This window comes from Pipistrellus hanaki (genome assembly GCF_964339955.1).
Source record: "Pipistrellus hanaki genome assembly, chromosome: 8".
NCBI lineage: Eukaryota > Metazoa > Chordata > Mammalia > Chiroptera > Vespertilionidae > Pipistrellus > Pipistrellus hanaki.
In genome coordinates, this window is record NC_140510.1 from 39,621,695 (window position 1) to 39,639,543 (window position 17,849).

General features: G+C 40.7%; 1 protein-coding gene across 4 annotated transcripts in view; it reads right to left on the minus strand.

The window, feature by feature from the left end:
* Nucleotides 1–268: 268 nt before the first annotated feature.
* FIGN (fidgetin, microtubule severing factor) overlaps nt 269–17,849 on the minus strand; it is a 118,411-nt gene continuing 100,830 nt past the window's right edge. For all 4 annotated transcript variants that reach the window (XM_084891935.1, XM_084891934.1, XM_084891937.1 and 1 more), the window contains one exon: nt 269–2,537. In XM_084891935.1, coding sequence (XP_084748061.1) covers nt 283–2,529 — 2,247 coding nt within the window. In that variant the 5' untranslated portion in view covers nt 2,530–2,537 and the 3' untranslated portion in view covers nt 269–282. The remainder of the gene's footprint in view (nt 2,538–17,849) is intronic.

Here is a 17,849-nt window from a genome sequence, read left to right on the forward strand (position 1 = left end):
TCCTTGGTGAGTGTCGCCTGGCTTGAGCCGAACGGAGCATCCACGGATGCTCTCTGTCATCTGGGGCTTTCAGATCAGATGCTCTCATTCGATGCACGTGTTTCCCCGCCTCCAAACCTACCCTGACGCTAACGATGCAACTTCCTTTTCCTCTCCCCCAGTATCCTTTGCAATTGAAACACTACTGGAAAGGGGCGCTATGCCCTGTGTAGCAGGTTTTGTGTGTGTGTGTGCCAACATTCATTACACTTTTTTTTTTTCTTAAAAAAAAAAAAGAAGTTATCACTGACTGCAACCAAACATTTTGTTCCACTCAACATACATATCAAGCTCTTTTTGAGATATGCTAGGCTGAATCTTGCAGAACACATTTTCAAAGTCTTGGTATGTGACGGGCCTCAGCTGGCTGGGCATGATGGCTGCGAGGTCTGTGGCCGGCATGGCGTGGAGGGGGCCCACCGCCGCTTCCTGACACAAATGAGCCACGTCGAGTCCAGAGAAGCCTTCTGTGCGCTGGACGAGCAGTGCAAACTCCTTCTCGTTGAGACAGTAATTGTGCTGTGAGAGCAGTTGTACTATTATCTGGTGCCTCGCTGTGCTGTCAGGAAGCGGGATTAAAAGTCGTTTCATGAAGTACCTCCGGAGAGATTCATCTATTTCCTCGGGTTTACTGGTGGCACAAATGACTACGATTTGGTCCTCAGCCGACGTGAGTACGGTGTCCAGCTGCATCAGAAACTCGGTTCTCATCCGGCTGACGGGACTGTGCTCCTCACCCACTTGAGAGGAGAGGAGCAGGTCGATGTCGCTGACAAAGATCACGGAGGGCTGGCGACACCTGGCCACGAGGAAAGAGGCGTGGATGATCTTCTCTGCCTCCCCCAGCCACTTGGCGACGAGTCCGGAGCCGGCGATTTTGAAGAACGTGGCCCCCAGCTGACTGGCTATGCACCTGCCCAGTAACGTCTTGCCTGTCCCCCGAGGCCCGAACAAAAGGATGCTCCGAGGTAAGGCCGTCAGCCCACTGAACGCGTCGGATCGCAGCACCGGCCACAACACCTCCTCTTTAATGACGGCCTTCACCAGGTCCAGGCCGGCGATGTCGCTCCAGTCCACGGGGGGTCCCTGGGCGATGATCTCGTTGGTGACCAGGTCCAGGAGGTGCGTGTCAGTGTTCTTCAGTTGCTCGTCCACGGAGTGGTTGGATGAGGTAGCTGCACGGAGCCCAGGGCCTGGCATGGGGTGCGAGAGGAGCTGCCTGTGCTCGTCCCCGTGCTCGCTCATGACCGGCGGCGTGTACTTCCCGAAGGGCTCGCTGGCCCTGGAGCCCAGCGCGGTTTTAGCAGAGCTGTAGGAGGGCGGGGTCAGCGCCCGGCCGGACTGGCTGCTGAATTTCCTCTGCTGCTCAGAGGACAGGAGCTGCTTCGTTGGCTTAAACGCTAAGGATGATGCTTCAGCACTTCTGTCAAAGCCATTCCCCCGGTTTGAGTTTGAAATGCTGTTGTCGGGCATTCTGTACATGGGGCTCTGCGTGGATCTCTGTTGGCCGTAGCTGTAATTTCCATAACTGGAGTCCATGTCGCCCTGCCCCGCCATATAGAAAGCTTTTCTTTTGAGGGAGCTCGCCGAACTGTTTGCCAGGGCAGAGGGCGCAATGGGTGTCAAGCCGTGACCCTGGTAGGTGTAGCCGGGGACCGTGGTGGGGGGCAGGGGGGTGGGAGCTGGGATTCCTGAAGGCAGGTATGCTGAGGGAGGAGGGGGCGCCCCCCCGGGGCTATACCCAGACCCCACAGCAGTTTGGGGGGGATAGCTGGCAGAGGGGTAGCTGTAACTGGAGAGGTTGGAAGTCCCGTTGTAGCCTGGGACCAGGGCGGGTGGCGGGGGAGGAGGCGGCGGCGGCTGGAGGAGCCCAGAGCTATGCAGAGGAGACGGATGAGGCGAGGGAAGTGCAGGTGCTGGCTGGCCACTGTACGTAGAATGCAAATAAGATCCGTTGTATCCGGGGGCGTATTCCTGAGACGGGAGCCCTGCGTGGAGACTAGGTACAGTGTGGCTTCCACAGGTGCTGCTGGAATAGCTGGGTTCCGTCAGGTTGCTGGCCACCCCGGGAGAGCTCCCGATGCTCGCAGAGACATCTGCCGGAGGGAGGGCCGACCCGACCCCAGCTTTGCTGGCCGCGATCACGTCCGGGACACAGTTCATGGGATACACGGCGTCCGAGTTCAAGGACGGCTGCCAGGGTTCGTTTTCATTTTTCCGACCGTTCACCAGTCCCGACGGTGCGTCCGAGTAGTTGCTGAGTACGGGTCGGTCCACGGGGCCCTCCAAGATGCCGGAGTACTTCTCGGCATACTTCTTGAGCAGGTTGGATGCAGTCAGGGCAGAGATGTCGTCGTTTGCCCAGGCGTACTGATAGGTGCGCTGCAAATGACCTCGGTAGGCTTCGACTTTGTGGGCAGGAGACCGCGTGGTCGAGGTGATGTCAAAGTGCTGCTCTGGCCACTGGGCATGCTCTGGCGTCCACTGCATCTTCAAGCCTGAGGGTGAGGGCGGGGGGAAAGGTAAGTCACTTAGATACTCATCAGAACTTCTTTTGTTACCTATCATCATCTACCAATCATGTCCGCATTATAAAGTATCCCCCCAGTTTATAACATCTGTCATAAGCTCTATAACATGCACACTTTAACATGGATTGAATTTCAGCCCTGTAAATAAAATAAAATAAAAATTCGAATGAACACTCTGTAGAAGACCTAAATTTTCCCCCATTTTTAACTCATAGGCAAATGTATTTCTTGTAAGCCTATTAAGTCACTTGCTACACACACAGAAACACACACGCACACACACACACACACTCACACACACATATATATATATATATATATATATATATATATATATATATATGTACACACACATTCCTGCCAAGTGAGAATTCAATCACAGGTTCTTACAATAAAATATGCACCCGTTTTAAATATCGAGCAAGTGACTGTATTAATGTGCAATGTCTCGCTATTCCGCCACTACCCATCGCAGTTTCTGTTTCAGGTTTTAGCCAATATAAAAATGAGACACAGCTGACAGATCCCATCTAGGATACCTCTCTTATTTGGTACTGAACACCTAGTTAGCACAGCATAATGCTCCCTGCACAGAACAATATGACACAGACAGAGCAGGTCATTCCATAATCCAACTCTCATCTAAAGTGGCCCACGACAGTTTCAAATCTGTTTCGTGGAGTGCAGCCAAGCAATCTCCCAGGCAGCGCTTCACCGCTCGCATCGCACAAAGCCCACAACTCGGTATGAATTACAACTGGCTCCTTTCCGCCTCTCAGTTCTGTTGTCGAGCCCCGGAAAAAAAAGATACAGGCATCACTTGTCTGTCCGTCTTCTCGCTAGCATTCCCCCTCCTTCTCTTACAATCCTTCTCTCTGCCTTAGAGGCTCCAAGCTACTGAGAGGAGAGAAGATTCTCTGTCGAGAGAGAGAGAGAGAGAGAGAGAGAGAGAGAGAGAGAGAGAGAGGGAGGTGAATAGGGGGATAAGAATAGAGAGAGAAGGAGAGGATCTGGATTCTAACTACATTTCTATGGGAAGCGGTGTGGGGCAGAAACCGGAGCGGTACAACTCTGTAATGGCACGCTATGGGTATAGATAGAATCTGTGAGATTACTAACGGAAGCAAGGTGGCCATGTGTTAAAGTATAACACAAGAGAATTTTCCCACTTAAAAGAAAACGCTAAGCAGTTGGAATCAGAATCATTTGAATGTTACACTTTAAAGGAGACCTTAGACATCGCCTTCTCACCCCCAAAGGGATCCATAGCGCACCCTGGAGGACTCACATGGGTCAGTGACAGAAGAGCCCTGGAACCCTGTTCTAGCTCCCAGTGCAGGCTCATCCCCATCCTTATCTCCGCTTTTTTGGAACACTTGCTAGTCTGGTTCAGCGGTATCAAGCGGGCCTCCTTAATCTCCTCTGTCTTACCCAAAGCGAATTTTGCAAACTGTCTTGTGCCCTCTGGCAGAGATTCCTTGATAAGAAGGAGGCCTGGTCTAAATGAAGCTTCTGTGGCATCAGCTGTCTTCTGAATTTCCCAGCCTATTTTGACAGCTCCTACCCGCCTCTGCTTTCTTCCTCCAAACCCTTTCGCTCTTCATTGCCTGACTGGCTTCTGACACAGCCAGCTTTGACTTACGGAGCAAAGCTGAACATAGCACAGAGTTTGGTAACAGAATGGCATGTTGATTCCCTTCTGACTCCCTCTTCCTTGTTTGCAAAACCATTGCACCAGACACTGGAAGTTAATTAGCGGGATGATGCTGTGCTAATTGTGTTAATTTACAAGGTTTTAGTCAAAGAGAATCATGCCAGGGCTGGCACTGCTGTCATGCTTCCAACTTAATGATTAAAAAATACTGAAAACAAGGTAGGAAGGATTGCAGTAATTACACAATAAATGAATAAAGCAACAGGATTCATTTGCAAATATATTTTACCACAGTTGTACTCATTTGCATTTGGATTTTTTAAAAGGATCCATGTAGATATTCATTTGCAAATCACCATCTCAGTTAAATTAAGTCTGAAAGCTGCACAGCATAACTTAATCAAGCTTTACCATTTTTTTTTTTTTTAAGTAAAAATACTGAAGACCTTGTATATTCAACAGATTCCTTCTTCACTTTTCCTCTTTTCAAAGTCTGTCTTTTAGAAACAATCTCATCAAATTGCAAAATAATAAAGTAAAATAATAAATAAATACATTGTAAATCTGGATGAAATGCAACTTATGTCATTTCACTCTGAGGAACTCGGTGTGAATTCTAGGAAGAACTAAAGTGATATTCTTAATTGTTTCTGTTTTCTCAATCGTTATGTTTTTAAGGGAGAGGAAAACAGACCACAAAATGGGTGAAATGATCGAAACCATACTTAAAGAGGAAAATATGCAATTTTAATGAAGCAGCATTTCAGGAATCATACTTTCATTAAATTCAACTGGAAATTATTAAGAGCAAATCACCAGGAACCAATCGCAAGTAATCAGTATCTAAATTCTTGTAGTGTCATGGGATTTACTTCAAGCCTTATAAGAAGGAGAGAATATTAATGTGACTGTAATGGAGAGCTGTCTAAAAGACCTACAAATTCATTAGTCCTGTAAATTATTTCCAGGGAATTTCTATTAGGATTTTTGTTGTTGTTGTTCAGACTATCAAAATACAGAGTTGAGAACATAAGAATACACATACACTATGAGTAAGACTTTGATTAGACTGATACAGAAGAAACATTTAAATAAATGTCTTGAAACAAGGTTTCAGAAAATAATTTAGGAGTCCAGGCAACGGGATTTACTATAAGTGCACCACCACACCACACCACACAACACAACATGCGTGTGAAGCGGCCTGGTTTCCTTTCAGTGAGCTGAGGTAAGCCATTGTTATCATGCCTTAACACACATACATAACAAAAATTATTTTTAAAATGCTCACTATAAAAATTTCAGCTTTAGATTTAGAATAATTATTAAAAACAAAACAAAGCAAAAACGGTGGGCAACCTTCCACCTGTATCGGCTTAAGTGTTTTTTCTTGTAAATTAGCCATTTATAAAAACTATGCATAAAATAATCTAGGTAAGTTACAATCACTATAAGAGACAGGAATATAAAGTTTAAATCAAGTAGGCTGGCTATTTTCGCTGGGCCTTTTTGCAAAGGCTCTAGCAAAACGAATTCAATTTCATAAGATTTCTGTTTCATCAGAAATTAAGCAAAAATCCTATCAAAACTATTTGTTTGGAACAATTATGGGGAACATGATCGATTTTCGATGCTCACGCTAATTTTGGATGTGATTACCAAGATTATTGAAAGTTTATTGATTCATACTAAATAACAATAACCTCAGCAGGGCTGCAAAGGGCAAGATGGAGCTTTGATTAAATAAACTTAAAGGAATGGAATTATTCACATCCCTGAAACACAAGGACAGAGCTAGTGCTTTAAAGCCATCAGTATTGTTTAAATACGTAAGTTAATAGTTTACCATCCTCTGGTTCTTACTGTCAGTGGGCGCTAAGGAAGCTAGTGCTCAGGGGACTATCCTGGCCGTGGGAGCACAAAGAGCCTTCTCATCAGCATCTTGAATTTTAATACCAATCAAAAGTAGAACCAAACTTACTTTTGTTGTTGTTATTATTGCTCCGTTTATTGGTGGTGATATTTCTGACGTGAAATGGATGAAAAACATACAGTTAAATGTTCTTTGAACAAAAAAGCACGCTCCCTTTGAGTGTATTGCTGCTATCTGTGAGTGAGAAGCAGCAGATGCCTGTCACTTACTTGGCACCCAAATAATAAGATGGGTTTTAAAAACAGCTTTTATACGGTTTCTTTTTGAAACACAAAGAGAGAAACCTCAGAAACAATACCATCTTAAACATTATTAGAGACGTGATTAAAAAAAAAAAAAAAGTAACTCCCACCGCTGTTTAGTAATAGCTTACATAAGTACAATAAAAACTCAGAAAACAGTGAAAATTACGAAAAACAGTTCTTAAAGATAATTGAAGGATCGCTCCAAAACACCAATTTTTATGTTTGATAGTATCAGACAATTATTAATACAGCTGGCAAATATTACAATGCAATGTGTTTGTTTAAAAAAAAATGTGTTATTTAATAGAAAATTGCTTTTAAGGCACTTTACCATGTTACCCAAGAACGACAGAGTCTACAGGAAAAAAGCCAGAGCGTTTGTTATTTTATTGTTAGAGGATTGATTTATGTGTGTACAAATGAACAAGTCTGTATTTCCCATAAAACTGGGCAGTTGGCATAGCATTTTTCCATTGTTATCCTTATGACCGTTTCATAACTTATCTTTAATTACTGAACAGTCGCTGCCTGTCGCTTTACTTCCTCCCTTTTCACAATTTTGAAACGAAACAACTGGAAACAATTGTGGCATCCTTCACAGTGCTGTCTCAGCTTCCAAATTACCAAGAAACTCTTGCATAGGAAAATGAAGGGTATAAACACAACTTTCTGAATGGGAGGAAACTGAAATAAAAGACTGAGCCTTCTAGAATCTATTTTTAGCACACATTCCTGGAAATATTAATCTAAGGCGCTCACCACTCCACCCCCACCCGTAACACACACACACACACACACACACACACACACACACACGCTATTCAGCAGTTCATCGGTCTAAAAAAGCTGGTCCCCTCCACCAGATTCCCACGGGGTAATTCTCGCTGCTAGGGACTCTGCCTTCATTTGTCCGTGTCCTCAGACCTCCTAAGGGCAGGGACCCCAGGCAAACACCTGCAGGCACAGCAGGCAGGCCGGCTCCAGAACGGCTGCACAGCCCTCTCCCAGGCCTGCCACATCACTGCACTCATTACACTCCTTTGGGTTCCTGTACCTCTCAGGCCTTCATTATTATTATTTTTTATAATATATTTAAAAATATATGTAGTACCATATTTACCACGGTTTCTCTCTAGAAAACAATTACTACGAGGGTGACTATAACAAGTAATTAGAGTCTCCAGCCCCCTCAGCCCACCAATGCAGCATATTCATCATCTCATAGGTGGGACATGGCAGAACACTCACAGCTTTAACATTTCAATTAGAGGGGAGCGAATTCATTGGCCGAAACTATAGGCGCATGCAGTGACGAGCCTTCTGAGAGGGCTTACAAACTTCCTGGTACTGAAAACTGGTGCCTTGCAATTATTCTTCAAGGGGAGTGATGACCAAATGAAATGTCTGAGCAGACTCTGTGGCAGTCTACTTCTTTTTTTAAAAAAAATATATTTTTTTACTTATTTTATAGAGGAAGGGAGAGGAAGAGAGAGACAGAAACACCAACGATGAGAGAGAATCATTGATTGCTTGCCTTCTGCATGCCCCACACTGGGTATTAAGCCTGCAACCTGGGCATGTGCCCTCACCAGGAATCAAACTATGACCTCCTGGTTCATAGGTTGATGCTCAACCACTGAGTCACTCTGGCTGGGCTGCAGCAGGCTTCCTTTGTGTGCTGACCTTCATAAACCAAGAGGCCAACACAGCAGTATCTGGTATTAATTGAACTAACCCATTTCATCTGAAAACTTCCTCAGTCCATTTCCTGATAATTCCTAGCCTGAAGATGTGATGTCTTATCAGAAAGTAATAGTAAGGGGAAAGTGAGGGGAAGAAACACATGAGCTACATATTCTCTTTAATATATTTAATTTGGTCCATCTTCAGAACACTAAAAGTAGAAGTCCTCTATAAAATGAATTTGATGTAGGGACTGTTCACTTAGTCAACAAACTGAGGTAGCACTACGTGTGAAGGTCAACAAACTGAGGGCCCACTATGTGTAAACCTTTGTGGTTCGATTGTAAGAATTTAAACCAGGGGGAATCAGTTTACCAGGAAATGACATTTTCCAGCTTTCTATCTTCCTTATAATTTTACATTCACTCATATGTGGAATCCAATAAACTAAGTAACAAGCAAAACAGAGACAAACTCATAATAGATAGAAACTAAGTAACAAGCAAAACAGAGACAAACTCATAATAGATAGAAAGCAGGCTGTAGGCTGTCAGAGGGGTGGGGGAGCTAGGTGAGGGGGTGTTAGGACTGAACAAAAAAGAAAAATAAAGGGAAAAAAACCTCAAGGACAAGAACAACAGTATGGTGGTTTCTGGGAGGTGGGGTGGGAGGCAGAGGAGCGTGTTGGGGAGTAAAGAGTGAAGGAAGTAGATCTGACTTAGGGAGGTGAACACACAATACAGATGATGGGTTTTGGAAATGTACACTTGAAACCTGTATAATTTTTTCTAACCAGTGTCAACCCAATACATCCAATAAAAAGGAAAAACATTTACATTCTAAATTCTCTAAAATTAGAGTCTTTGATTTTAATGATTAAGGGAACTTTAAAAGTGACCTAGTCCCCAATCCAAACAGCCTGGGTTACCATGTGGTAACGCCACTTACTGTGGTGTTCTGGGGGGTTGAATACTATTTTGTCTAACACGGTTTTATTGGGAGGGTGTTGCTAGATTGTTAGGATAGAAAGAAACTGGAAAAGACATAAAGAAGGTTCTAGAGATGTGTGTGAAGAGTGATTATCCGAAGCATGAGAATCAGACCACTGGCTTTGCTCATCCCGTTATGTATTTGTTCTAAGTCAAGCACATCACACCCAGCTATGAAATGTGGATGGCAACGGTGTAATTTGCTGGTGGACTGTTAAGATTACCCAATGTAATATTTGGGAAAATATTTTGCAGTGGTGTATACAGATACTTTTGTAATTCTTTTACTTTGAAAAAAGCAAAAGGTGCATTAAAAACAAAACTGACTAGACAGAAAAAAGTAAAATCACTCTTAGAATTTATAAATCACTTTTTCTTTAATGTCAGGACAGCTACTGAAAAGGAAAATTTCCAGTGGGTTATAAAAAAGGTACTGTATAAAGATTCTTTAATACTCAGCAAAATACAGAGCATGATCTCCTTAATCAAAAAGGTGTCAAAAAATTCAAAAAAAAATTCATAGCATTTTATTTTTAATGTTATTTTTGACTCAATGTTGTGGAGACCACAACTAAGGAACAAAATACTTATCAGTTTAAAACCAGTTAAGGATGATCTCAAAATTCACAGTCTCAAAATAAAATATTCTAATTATATAACAAGGATGTCAAGTGATTTTTCTCTTTAAATCACACTTTCACACCTCAAGACTCCAAATTATAATACATTTTGCAGCAAATTACTTTCTCCCCCCCCCCCATCCCATCTTATTTGCATAAAACAATCCCTTTTAACAATCATGAAGGCATTTCTGGCTAAATGATCCTTAGTAAATATAGTTCAAATACCTCACCCTCTAACAGAAAAATTGCCACCTGACAGTCTGTGGGCGGCATGCGGCCTGCAGCCATGTTGTGTTTGGCCAGCAGAGGGTTTTGCAATCAGCCAACTTTATATTATATAAAAGAATTCTTATGTTTCCCTTTTTTCAAGTTGAATGATCTTATAATCCAAGAACTAATTTTTGCCGGGCAACAGTTGGCTGGATCTGATGACCATCTGCCGGCTTTGGACATGGCATACCATCTAGTTTGTCATGGTGCCCCTTCCCTGTTACATCAGGTACTTTTACCATATTTTCTGGTCACGTAAGCAACTGAATTTATGATTTCACTATGAAGCTTAAAGAGCTGGTTTATCACTTAATTACATTTTCTTAGCAAGTAGCTAGTGCTCTTATTTTTTTTCTTTATTTTTTGTTGTTGTTGTTAAAGTAGTCTCTTTAGAACAAAATGTTTCCAAATAGTATTCATTATATGCATTCCTGCCCTTTTAATCAGGGCACTGATAAAATAACTGATATTTTTCTTGTTGACTCAGACTCATAATACAATAGTATAGAATGATGAATAATGATTGAAAACAAAACACTGGTTTCTAGATTGGTGTCATTTCAGTATGTTCCCCTTTGTTGTGATCTGTCAGATACTCTTCCTAGCTATGTTTTTTAAATATACATTTTATTGATTCTTTTTACAGAGAGAAAGAGAGAGGGATAGAGAGATTAAAAACATCGGTGAGAAACATCCATCAGCTGCCTCCTGCACGCCCCCTACTGGAAATATGCCCTTGACCAGAATCGAACCTGGGACCTTTCAGTCCACAGGCCGACGCTCTATCCACTGAGCCAAACCGGTTTCAGCATAGCTATTTTCTTTATATCAGTCCATGCCATCGCTAATGTTCCTTTGAATCTGCCATAGGTTCTGATACCAAAACCATGTAACAGCCAATCATGAGCTTCGGTATAACTTTTGAGGGACTGCTTAACTGTAAAGTTATACTTCTTATAGGAAGCTGTTGGGTGGATGGTATCTGGGTGATCAACTGATCTTTGGGCTTAGGTAGAGCCTGTATTCAGTGTTACAGGCACCATGACTTGGGCAAGAATGGTATATACCCTGTCCTTCAGTTAATTTTGTGGGTAGCTTAGGATCTGAATTAGTTTCCCTAAAAGTCATTACATTTTATCCACAGCAACAAAATATTGACTCACCAAAACGTGACCAAATATAAAAATGGCTATTTTTGCCAACATTTCATTATAATGAGGATGAAACTTGGTATGCATGAGTCAGACAGATCATTTTTACTTTATTTCTATTTAAAATTTTTATTGTTGAAATTTTTCTTAAGTCCCCCATTAATCCCTTCTAGTCCACCTGCCCCCCACCTCAGATCTTCACCACTTCATTATCTGTGTCCATGGATTATGCATACATGCATACAACTTCTTAGGTTGATCTCTTCCCAAGCACTTACCCACCCCAGCCTTCCCTCTAAGATTCAACTGTCTGTTCCATGCTTCTGTGTCTCCGGGTATATTTTGTTCATTAGTTTATTTTGTTCATTGGATCCCACATTTGAGTGAGATCGTATGATACTTATCTTTCTCTGACTGGCTTATTTTGCTCAGCATATTCCTCTGCAAGTCCCTTCATGCTATCTCAAAGGGTAAGAGATCCTTCTTTTGTACTGCTGCATAGTATTCCATGGTGTAAATGTACCACAGCTTTTTGATCCATTCATCTACTGATGGACACTTGGGCTATTGCCAGATCTTAGCCTTTGTAAATTGTGCTGCTATGAACACAGGCGTGCATACATTCTTTATGATTGGTGTTTCAGGATTCTTGGGGTATATTCCTAAAAGTGGGATCACTGGGCCAAATGGCAGTTCCATATTTAATTTTTTTGAGGAAAATGCCAACAATGTTCTTTGTTGATTTGTTGATGATAGCCATTCTGACAGGTGTGAGGTGATACCTCATTGTCGTTTTAATTTGCATTTCTCTGATAATTAGTGACTACAAGCAAGACATAAAGAAGATGGTTTGCATTTATGAGGCTGAATGCATAAGCACTTATGCAAAGCAAATTACACTGATGAAGGAAATAACACTGTTCATCCACTGAACTTATATTCAATATATAATCAGTATAGATTGTCTATCATTTAGATCAACCCAGGAAATCAAAATCCTAATTCAAATCATTTTTTCCTGTAGGAAGTCTTAAAATTTCCAATGCTTAAATCAAAGTATTCAAGTGAACATATAATTATGTTCATATAAAATCCCTACATTTTAAAATTATAATTTAAATTGATGTTGTTGTTTCTGACAGAAAGTAGGTTTTACAAAAGTTTATGTTTAAATATTTTTTTAATAATAATCTAAATCAAGTAAAAACAGTGTCCAAAAGTCTGTGTATATTCTAACATAATTAATTCAAAAGAGTACACAACTATGCATATACATGCAACTTAAAATATACAAGTGATTCATACCCAGAATCTTAGTATTTAGCGTCAGATGTCATTAACTATAACAAGGGAAAAGGTTTGAGAATTTGTAGGTAAGAGGACTGATTGTCCCATGTTAAGTCAAATGTTACTTTGTGTAAGGTACCTATGAGAAGGATTTTAAACAATTTATAATAAGTTTAAACAGTGCTTGGTAGTTAACCTTTGAAGTTGTTACTTTATGGCCTTTCATTTCTCATGCCTGTCTTCCCTTTGTCCATATATGTTTTCAATCCATTAAGACCACCTACCCTTTCCCCCAGTTACTTTTGTCACACAAAGATCATCAGGACATACCACGTATGTCCACAGGGACTGCCATTACTAATAAATATGTATATTCTGTGTCACAACAGGTCACTCCCCTTGTTCTGCATATCAACCCTCTTACGTGTGTAAATAACAGGTAAGTTGTAGCATGTGAGGGTAAATAAGGTTAACACAACCTGAAAGCCATATACTAGATCCATAGTATCTGGCCTGCATGATTCAGAAAGAGAAATCCAAAATTCCAAAAGTATTGTGCATTTTCTATGTGTTTTGAATCTTTATTTTTAAGAAGGACTCTGATGATATAACATTGCCATCATCTTAAAGTTTGAGGTTATTCCAATTGAGTCTGAAGGTGAAGACGTGCCATATTAAATGCATTTGTACTTTTAATTAACATAACCCAGGCATAATATCAATCTTGAATTATGAGATGGCTGGTTAATTTCCTCATGCACAATCTTAAAATATTATGTTAATCATTATGAGCACATATAGCTATCTGTAAATAGTTATTTGTGAGTGTGTGTATTCTACTCCAAGTATATAAATGCATAGCTCAATTTAGTTATATTTAAACTAAACTATATTCATTTTTATCCAACGCATCACGCTGACATGGGTCAATAAACAAATTCAGAATCGCCCAAGCACCATGACCTTGTGTAAGATGGAATTTGCTTTCATTCTTTTTTTTGCCTTTCTATGATCCTCTAGAGAACCTTACTCAAAAAAAAAAAAAAAAAAAAAAAAAATCAGTTTAAAAAAATCAGTTTAGACAACACTTTGCTTGGAAAAGATTTTTAAAAAAAGATAATTAGGAATGCTGATTTAAGATTGAGGACTACTTCGTATAATTAGGCAAAGGAATAAGAATATTATTTACATATAAGTATATAACTCTTCAACAATTTTCCTTAAAAAGTCTTTGCTTAAGGTGACTCTAAAGTGTGCAAAGCCCAGACAAAATTTGTTTAGATTACTTATTCATTTTTTTCTTTTTGGCAATCTGTGCATTCACTTTTAATGCAATAGCAAAATAGTGTCTTGGACTTTGATAAAAAATATTCTCTAGTCAGGGCTAGGTGACACAGTGCATTAATTCAGTGTCCTTCACTCCTGGGAACTGTGTATAATTTAGTCCAGCCTGAAGAAAATAACTTTGATCAGAAGGCAGTGGAAAAAGCTCCATATGAAATGAGTCTTGGTGAGTTTTGCCTTGTTTCTTCCATGTAAGACGACATATGAAGATAAACTGCTATAGAATACAATCAGCATGGTGGAGGATGGAAAGTGAGGAGCTCACTGTGACAGCAGTAGTTTCCTCACCTCTCCATTCTCTCCCCATCTGGCCCCACTCCATGGTCTGGTTAAATAAACCTCAGCAGCACCTATAATTGGGATGCTCTAATTTCCAGATAAACAGAACATTGTTGAAGTGCAATGTGAATGGCAGTCCAGTCATCAGCACGTTGGCTCTTCCATTTGTAAAAAGGAAGAGTGCTGCACAATGAGACAGAATCAGAAGCCGAGGATATGAGCATCCTCAAAGAAAGTGGCATTTCCTATCCTGGAGGGGGTGCCCAAAAACCTAACTCTTGGGGAAATGCTAACAACAGTAGGAACCACAAGATATGGTTTCTTCAAATTCCATTTTGATTGCCTTCTCTATGACAAGATTTAACTGCACAATTTCATCTACTGTTATAATAGACAATGCCATTACATTAAAAAAATAAAAGTATCATCTTTGGCTGATTTGAATCAACTAGCTAACCCAAGTTGTATTAATCACACAAGTACAGATTGCCCCTTCTTGTAATTCTACAATTAATTTCAATCCAACTGTCTTCTGCTGTGAATAAACATGGCCTACTTTGTCTCTAATGTAGCAGTTAGAAATAAAGTTGTTCTCAGTACTGTCAAAAGATTGAAAGCTCTACGGATGTTACTTCGATATGGTCTAAATTATTCTACAATTGTATACTTACTGATGATCATGAACTATTTTATTGGCCTCCTTAGTTATCGGTAAGCTCTGGTGTTTCTTAATACTTTTAAGGAAAAGGGAAATTCTTCCAGTCACATTTTTCAAATTCGCAGGTCTCTTGAAAGAGATTCAATTCTGAAGTTTCTAGTACCAGTTGCTTATGTTAAAAGAGTAAATAAGTCAAATCTTCCTGCTACTTCTTCAAAGTGTGCGCATCCTATTTACACAAAGTCCCTGAACAACAGGAAAACCAGAACCCTGCGGGTAATACATGGAGGCTACACAGTAAAATAAAATCTAGCTGCCTGTATATGTGTGAGTGTTACATCTGTAGTTGGAGAAAGGATATTTTTAAAAATGGGGAGGGGGTGGAATGACAGATAAAAAATCGTTTTTATCCTAAATATAACCTGCTTTACTAGCTTTATTAGTAATAATCTCAAAATTCATAGAATATTCTAAATTATTTAACTAGTATGAACACATGATATTTTTAAAATCAAAAGTAAGCATTACTTAAAATTTCTTTTCAGTATATTTTAAAGATTTGTGACTTGAACCAAGTTATATAACTCAAGAAGTTTCCATACTTAAACAAAAGTTTCCATACTTAATTAGGGCCTCAAAATATGCCACGCATACTCATTTCCTTAATTGAGTACTTATTTTAAAGGAGATTTTTACATGTGTAAGGTTTTCTTCCAAAGGAAACCTAATAACAATTTTATTAAGTACTGAAACACATTTTTCAATTGCACACAAAAAGAAAAAAGGTGCACTAAAATAGTTGGAGATGACATCTTTAAAAAAAAAAAAAATCCTTGAAAAGCAAACAATTAATTATATAATAACTAGAGGCCCAGTGCACGAATTCCTGATCAAATGGGGCCCCATGGCCCAGCCCCAATCATGGAGGATCTAGGCTGGGCCTGTTGGGAGGGAGAGATGGCAGGAGGTTGGCCAGCTGTCCCACCCCAATCAGGGCCTGATCAGGGTTAGGGGCTGTGGGTGATTGGCTGCCCATGAATGGGGTGGGGGTTGCCTATTGGGGGCCAGCGGCCTGGAGGAGGGGCCATGGGTGGTTGGCCATGTGGCCCTGCCCCTGATGGGATGGGGGAGCTGATGTGGGGTGGGGCTGGGCAGAGGGAGGGGCTGCAGGAGGTTGCGGGCTAGCCTCACCCCCTATTGGGGTTGGGGGTACAATGAGGGGTGGGCTGGCTGGGGGGCGGGGCTGCAGGCCTGTCATGGTGAGATGGGCTGGTTGGGGGTGGGGCTGGCCGGCAGCTGGAGGGGAAGGGAGAGGATGTTTGGCCAGTGGCCAACTCTTTTTCCCCCCTTAAAAACATATTTTATTGAGGAAGGGACAGGAAGAGAGAGAGAGAGAAACATCAATGATGAGAGAGAACCACTGATTGGCTGCCTCCTGCACGCCCCCTACTGGGGATCGAGCCCGCAACCCAGGCATGTGCCCCTGGCAGGAATCGAACCTGAGACCCTCAGTCAGCAGGCCACTGGCTTTTTATGTATATAGGTACTTGGGAAAGTGCCCCAATTGTTAATTTAGAATTTTTTTCCCCTCCTATACAAAATATTTTTTGTCCTTTTTATTAAAGCAGAATACAGAATTCATAGACTTACTGATGAATCACAGATCTAAAAGTACATCCCTACTCACTGAACTGACATAGTTGCAGCTAGTCTCCGTTTTTAATCAAGTCTTTTGAAACCTACCAGAGCATTCGTTTGTATCAGAGTTTCAGCCTTATAGCCATTACATGACCTTAGCCAACTTGTGAAATAACAGGCAAGGATGTTTTATTGTGCCCTCCCTTTTTCTTAACGCCTCTCCACCCAGCCATTGTTTCCATATGCTACCCTAGGAATTATTTTATCCAGTTCAGTGTTAAATGATATTATACCTTTAAAAGAATCTGTTCGGAAAATTGGTATAAAATAGTGGACTGCATCCCTGGCCACAGCTCCCAGAGGCATGGAAATGTTCCTGGAGCACCCACATGACAGCAGTGACGGCTTAATCACTTGAAGGCTTTTTACATTCACCATTTTTTTTTTCTTTCAATATGAGCAGTAATATTCAGGCACCATTTAATAGGAGGTTAGCTGTTAACCGAGACTAAATAACATACTTTGTAAAATACCAAAATCAAGTTTAGTGTCTAACAAACATTCCTTCACACATTCTGAAACATTTATTAGTGCACGTTCATAAAGCCTGACTTCTTTTTTCCTCTCCCACTATGGGCATTTAAAAAAAAAAACAAAAAACAGGTTTGATAATTAGCATGCGGAGTCCAACAGCTTCCTTATTGTTATAATTTTAAGTAGAAGATCCATGGATAAAACATAATCGAAAGGTGAGCCTTTTCATCCAGAGAAATAACCTCAGCAAACCAAATAGGAAGAAATAATTTTTAAAATCGTCCATTTGTAGTTTTATATTTCTAAAAGCGGGGGGAAAAACAAACAGAAAATCTAAAGGTGACCTTAGTTAGACCTATTAGCCAAGACAGCCTTGGCTGTTTTTAGGCAAACATGATCGTGACTCCACTTTGTCCATCCGGTTTTCCAGTGTGGAGATTGGATGATGACTTGAACAATTCTCTCTCCATTAGTGAACTGTGGAAAGGAAATATAGAGGCGGCTTTTTATTTTTTTAAACTGTGCAGTGTCTTGCAGCCAGATTCCAAAGCATCAAAGAAAAAACATTTTTTTTTTTTTTTTTTGCTAGACAAACTGTCATAATTGAAATGAAGTCTAATCAGACTCATTACTGTTTTCAGCAATTTGCACCACCAAAGATGCTTATTAGGTAACTATGTTTAATAAACCACTCTTTAGAAAAATACCAGTAATGAGCTCTGAACAGCCAATCGTTAGGATGAATGCAATGTGAAAAGTGTTCCTCGGGCTGAGTAGATTTTCACACTTAGTAGTGTCATAATTAAGCTCTATGAATTGGTTTCTATGATGTTAGATTTATTGCAATAATCTTTTTTTTCTAATTTAAACATATTTGGAAATACAATCATCTAGTAGAGTTGGTTTCTGTTCATTGCACAGCAAATTTTAGGCTAATGCCAAAGTGGTCAACAACCTTTTCAATGGAACATTTATTAACAAATGATAAGCA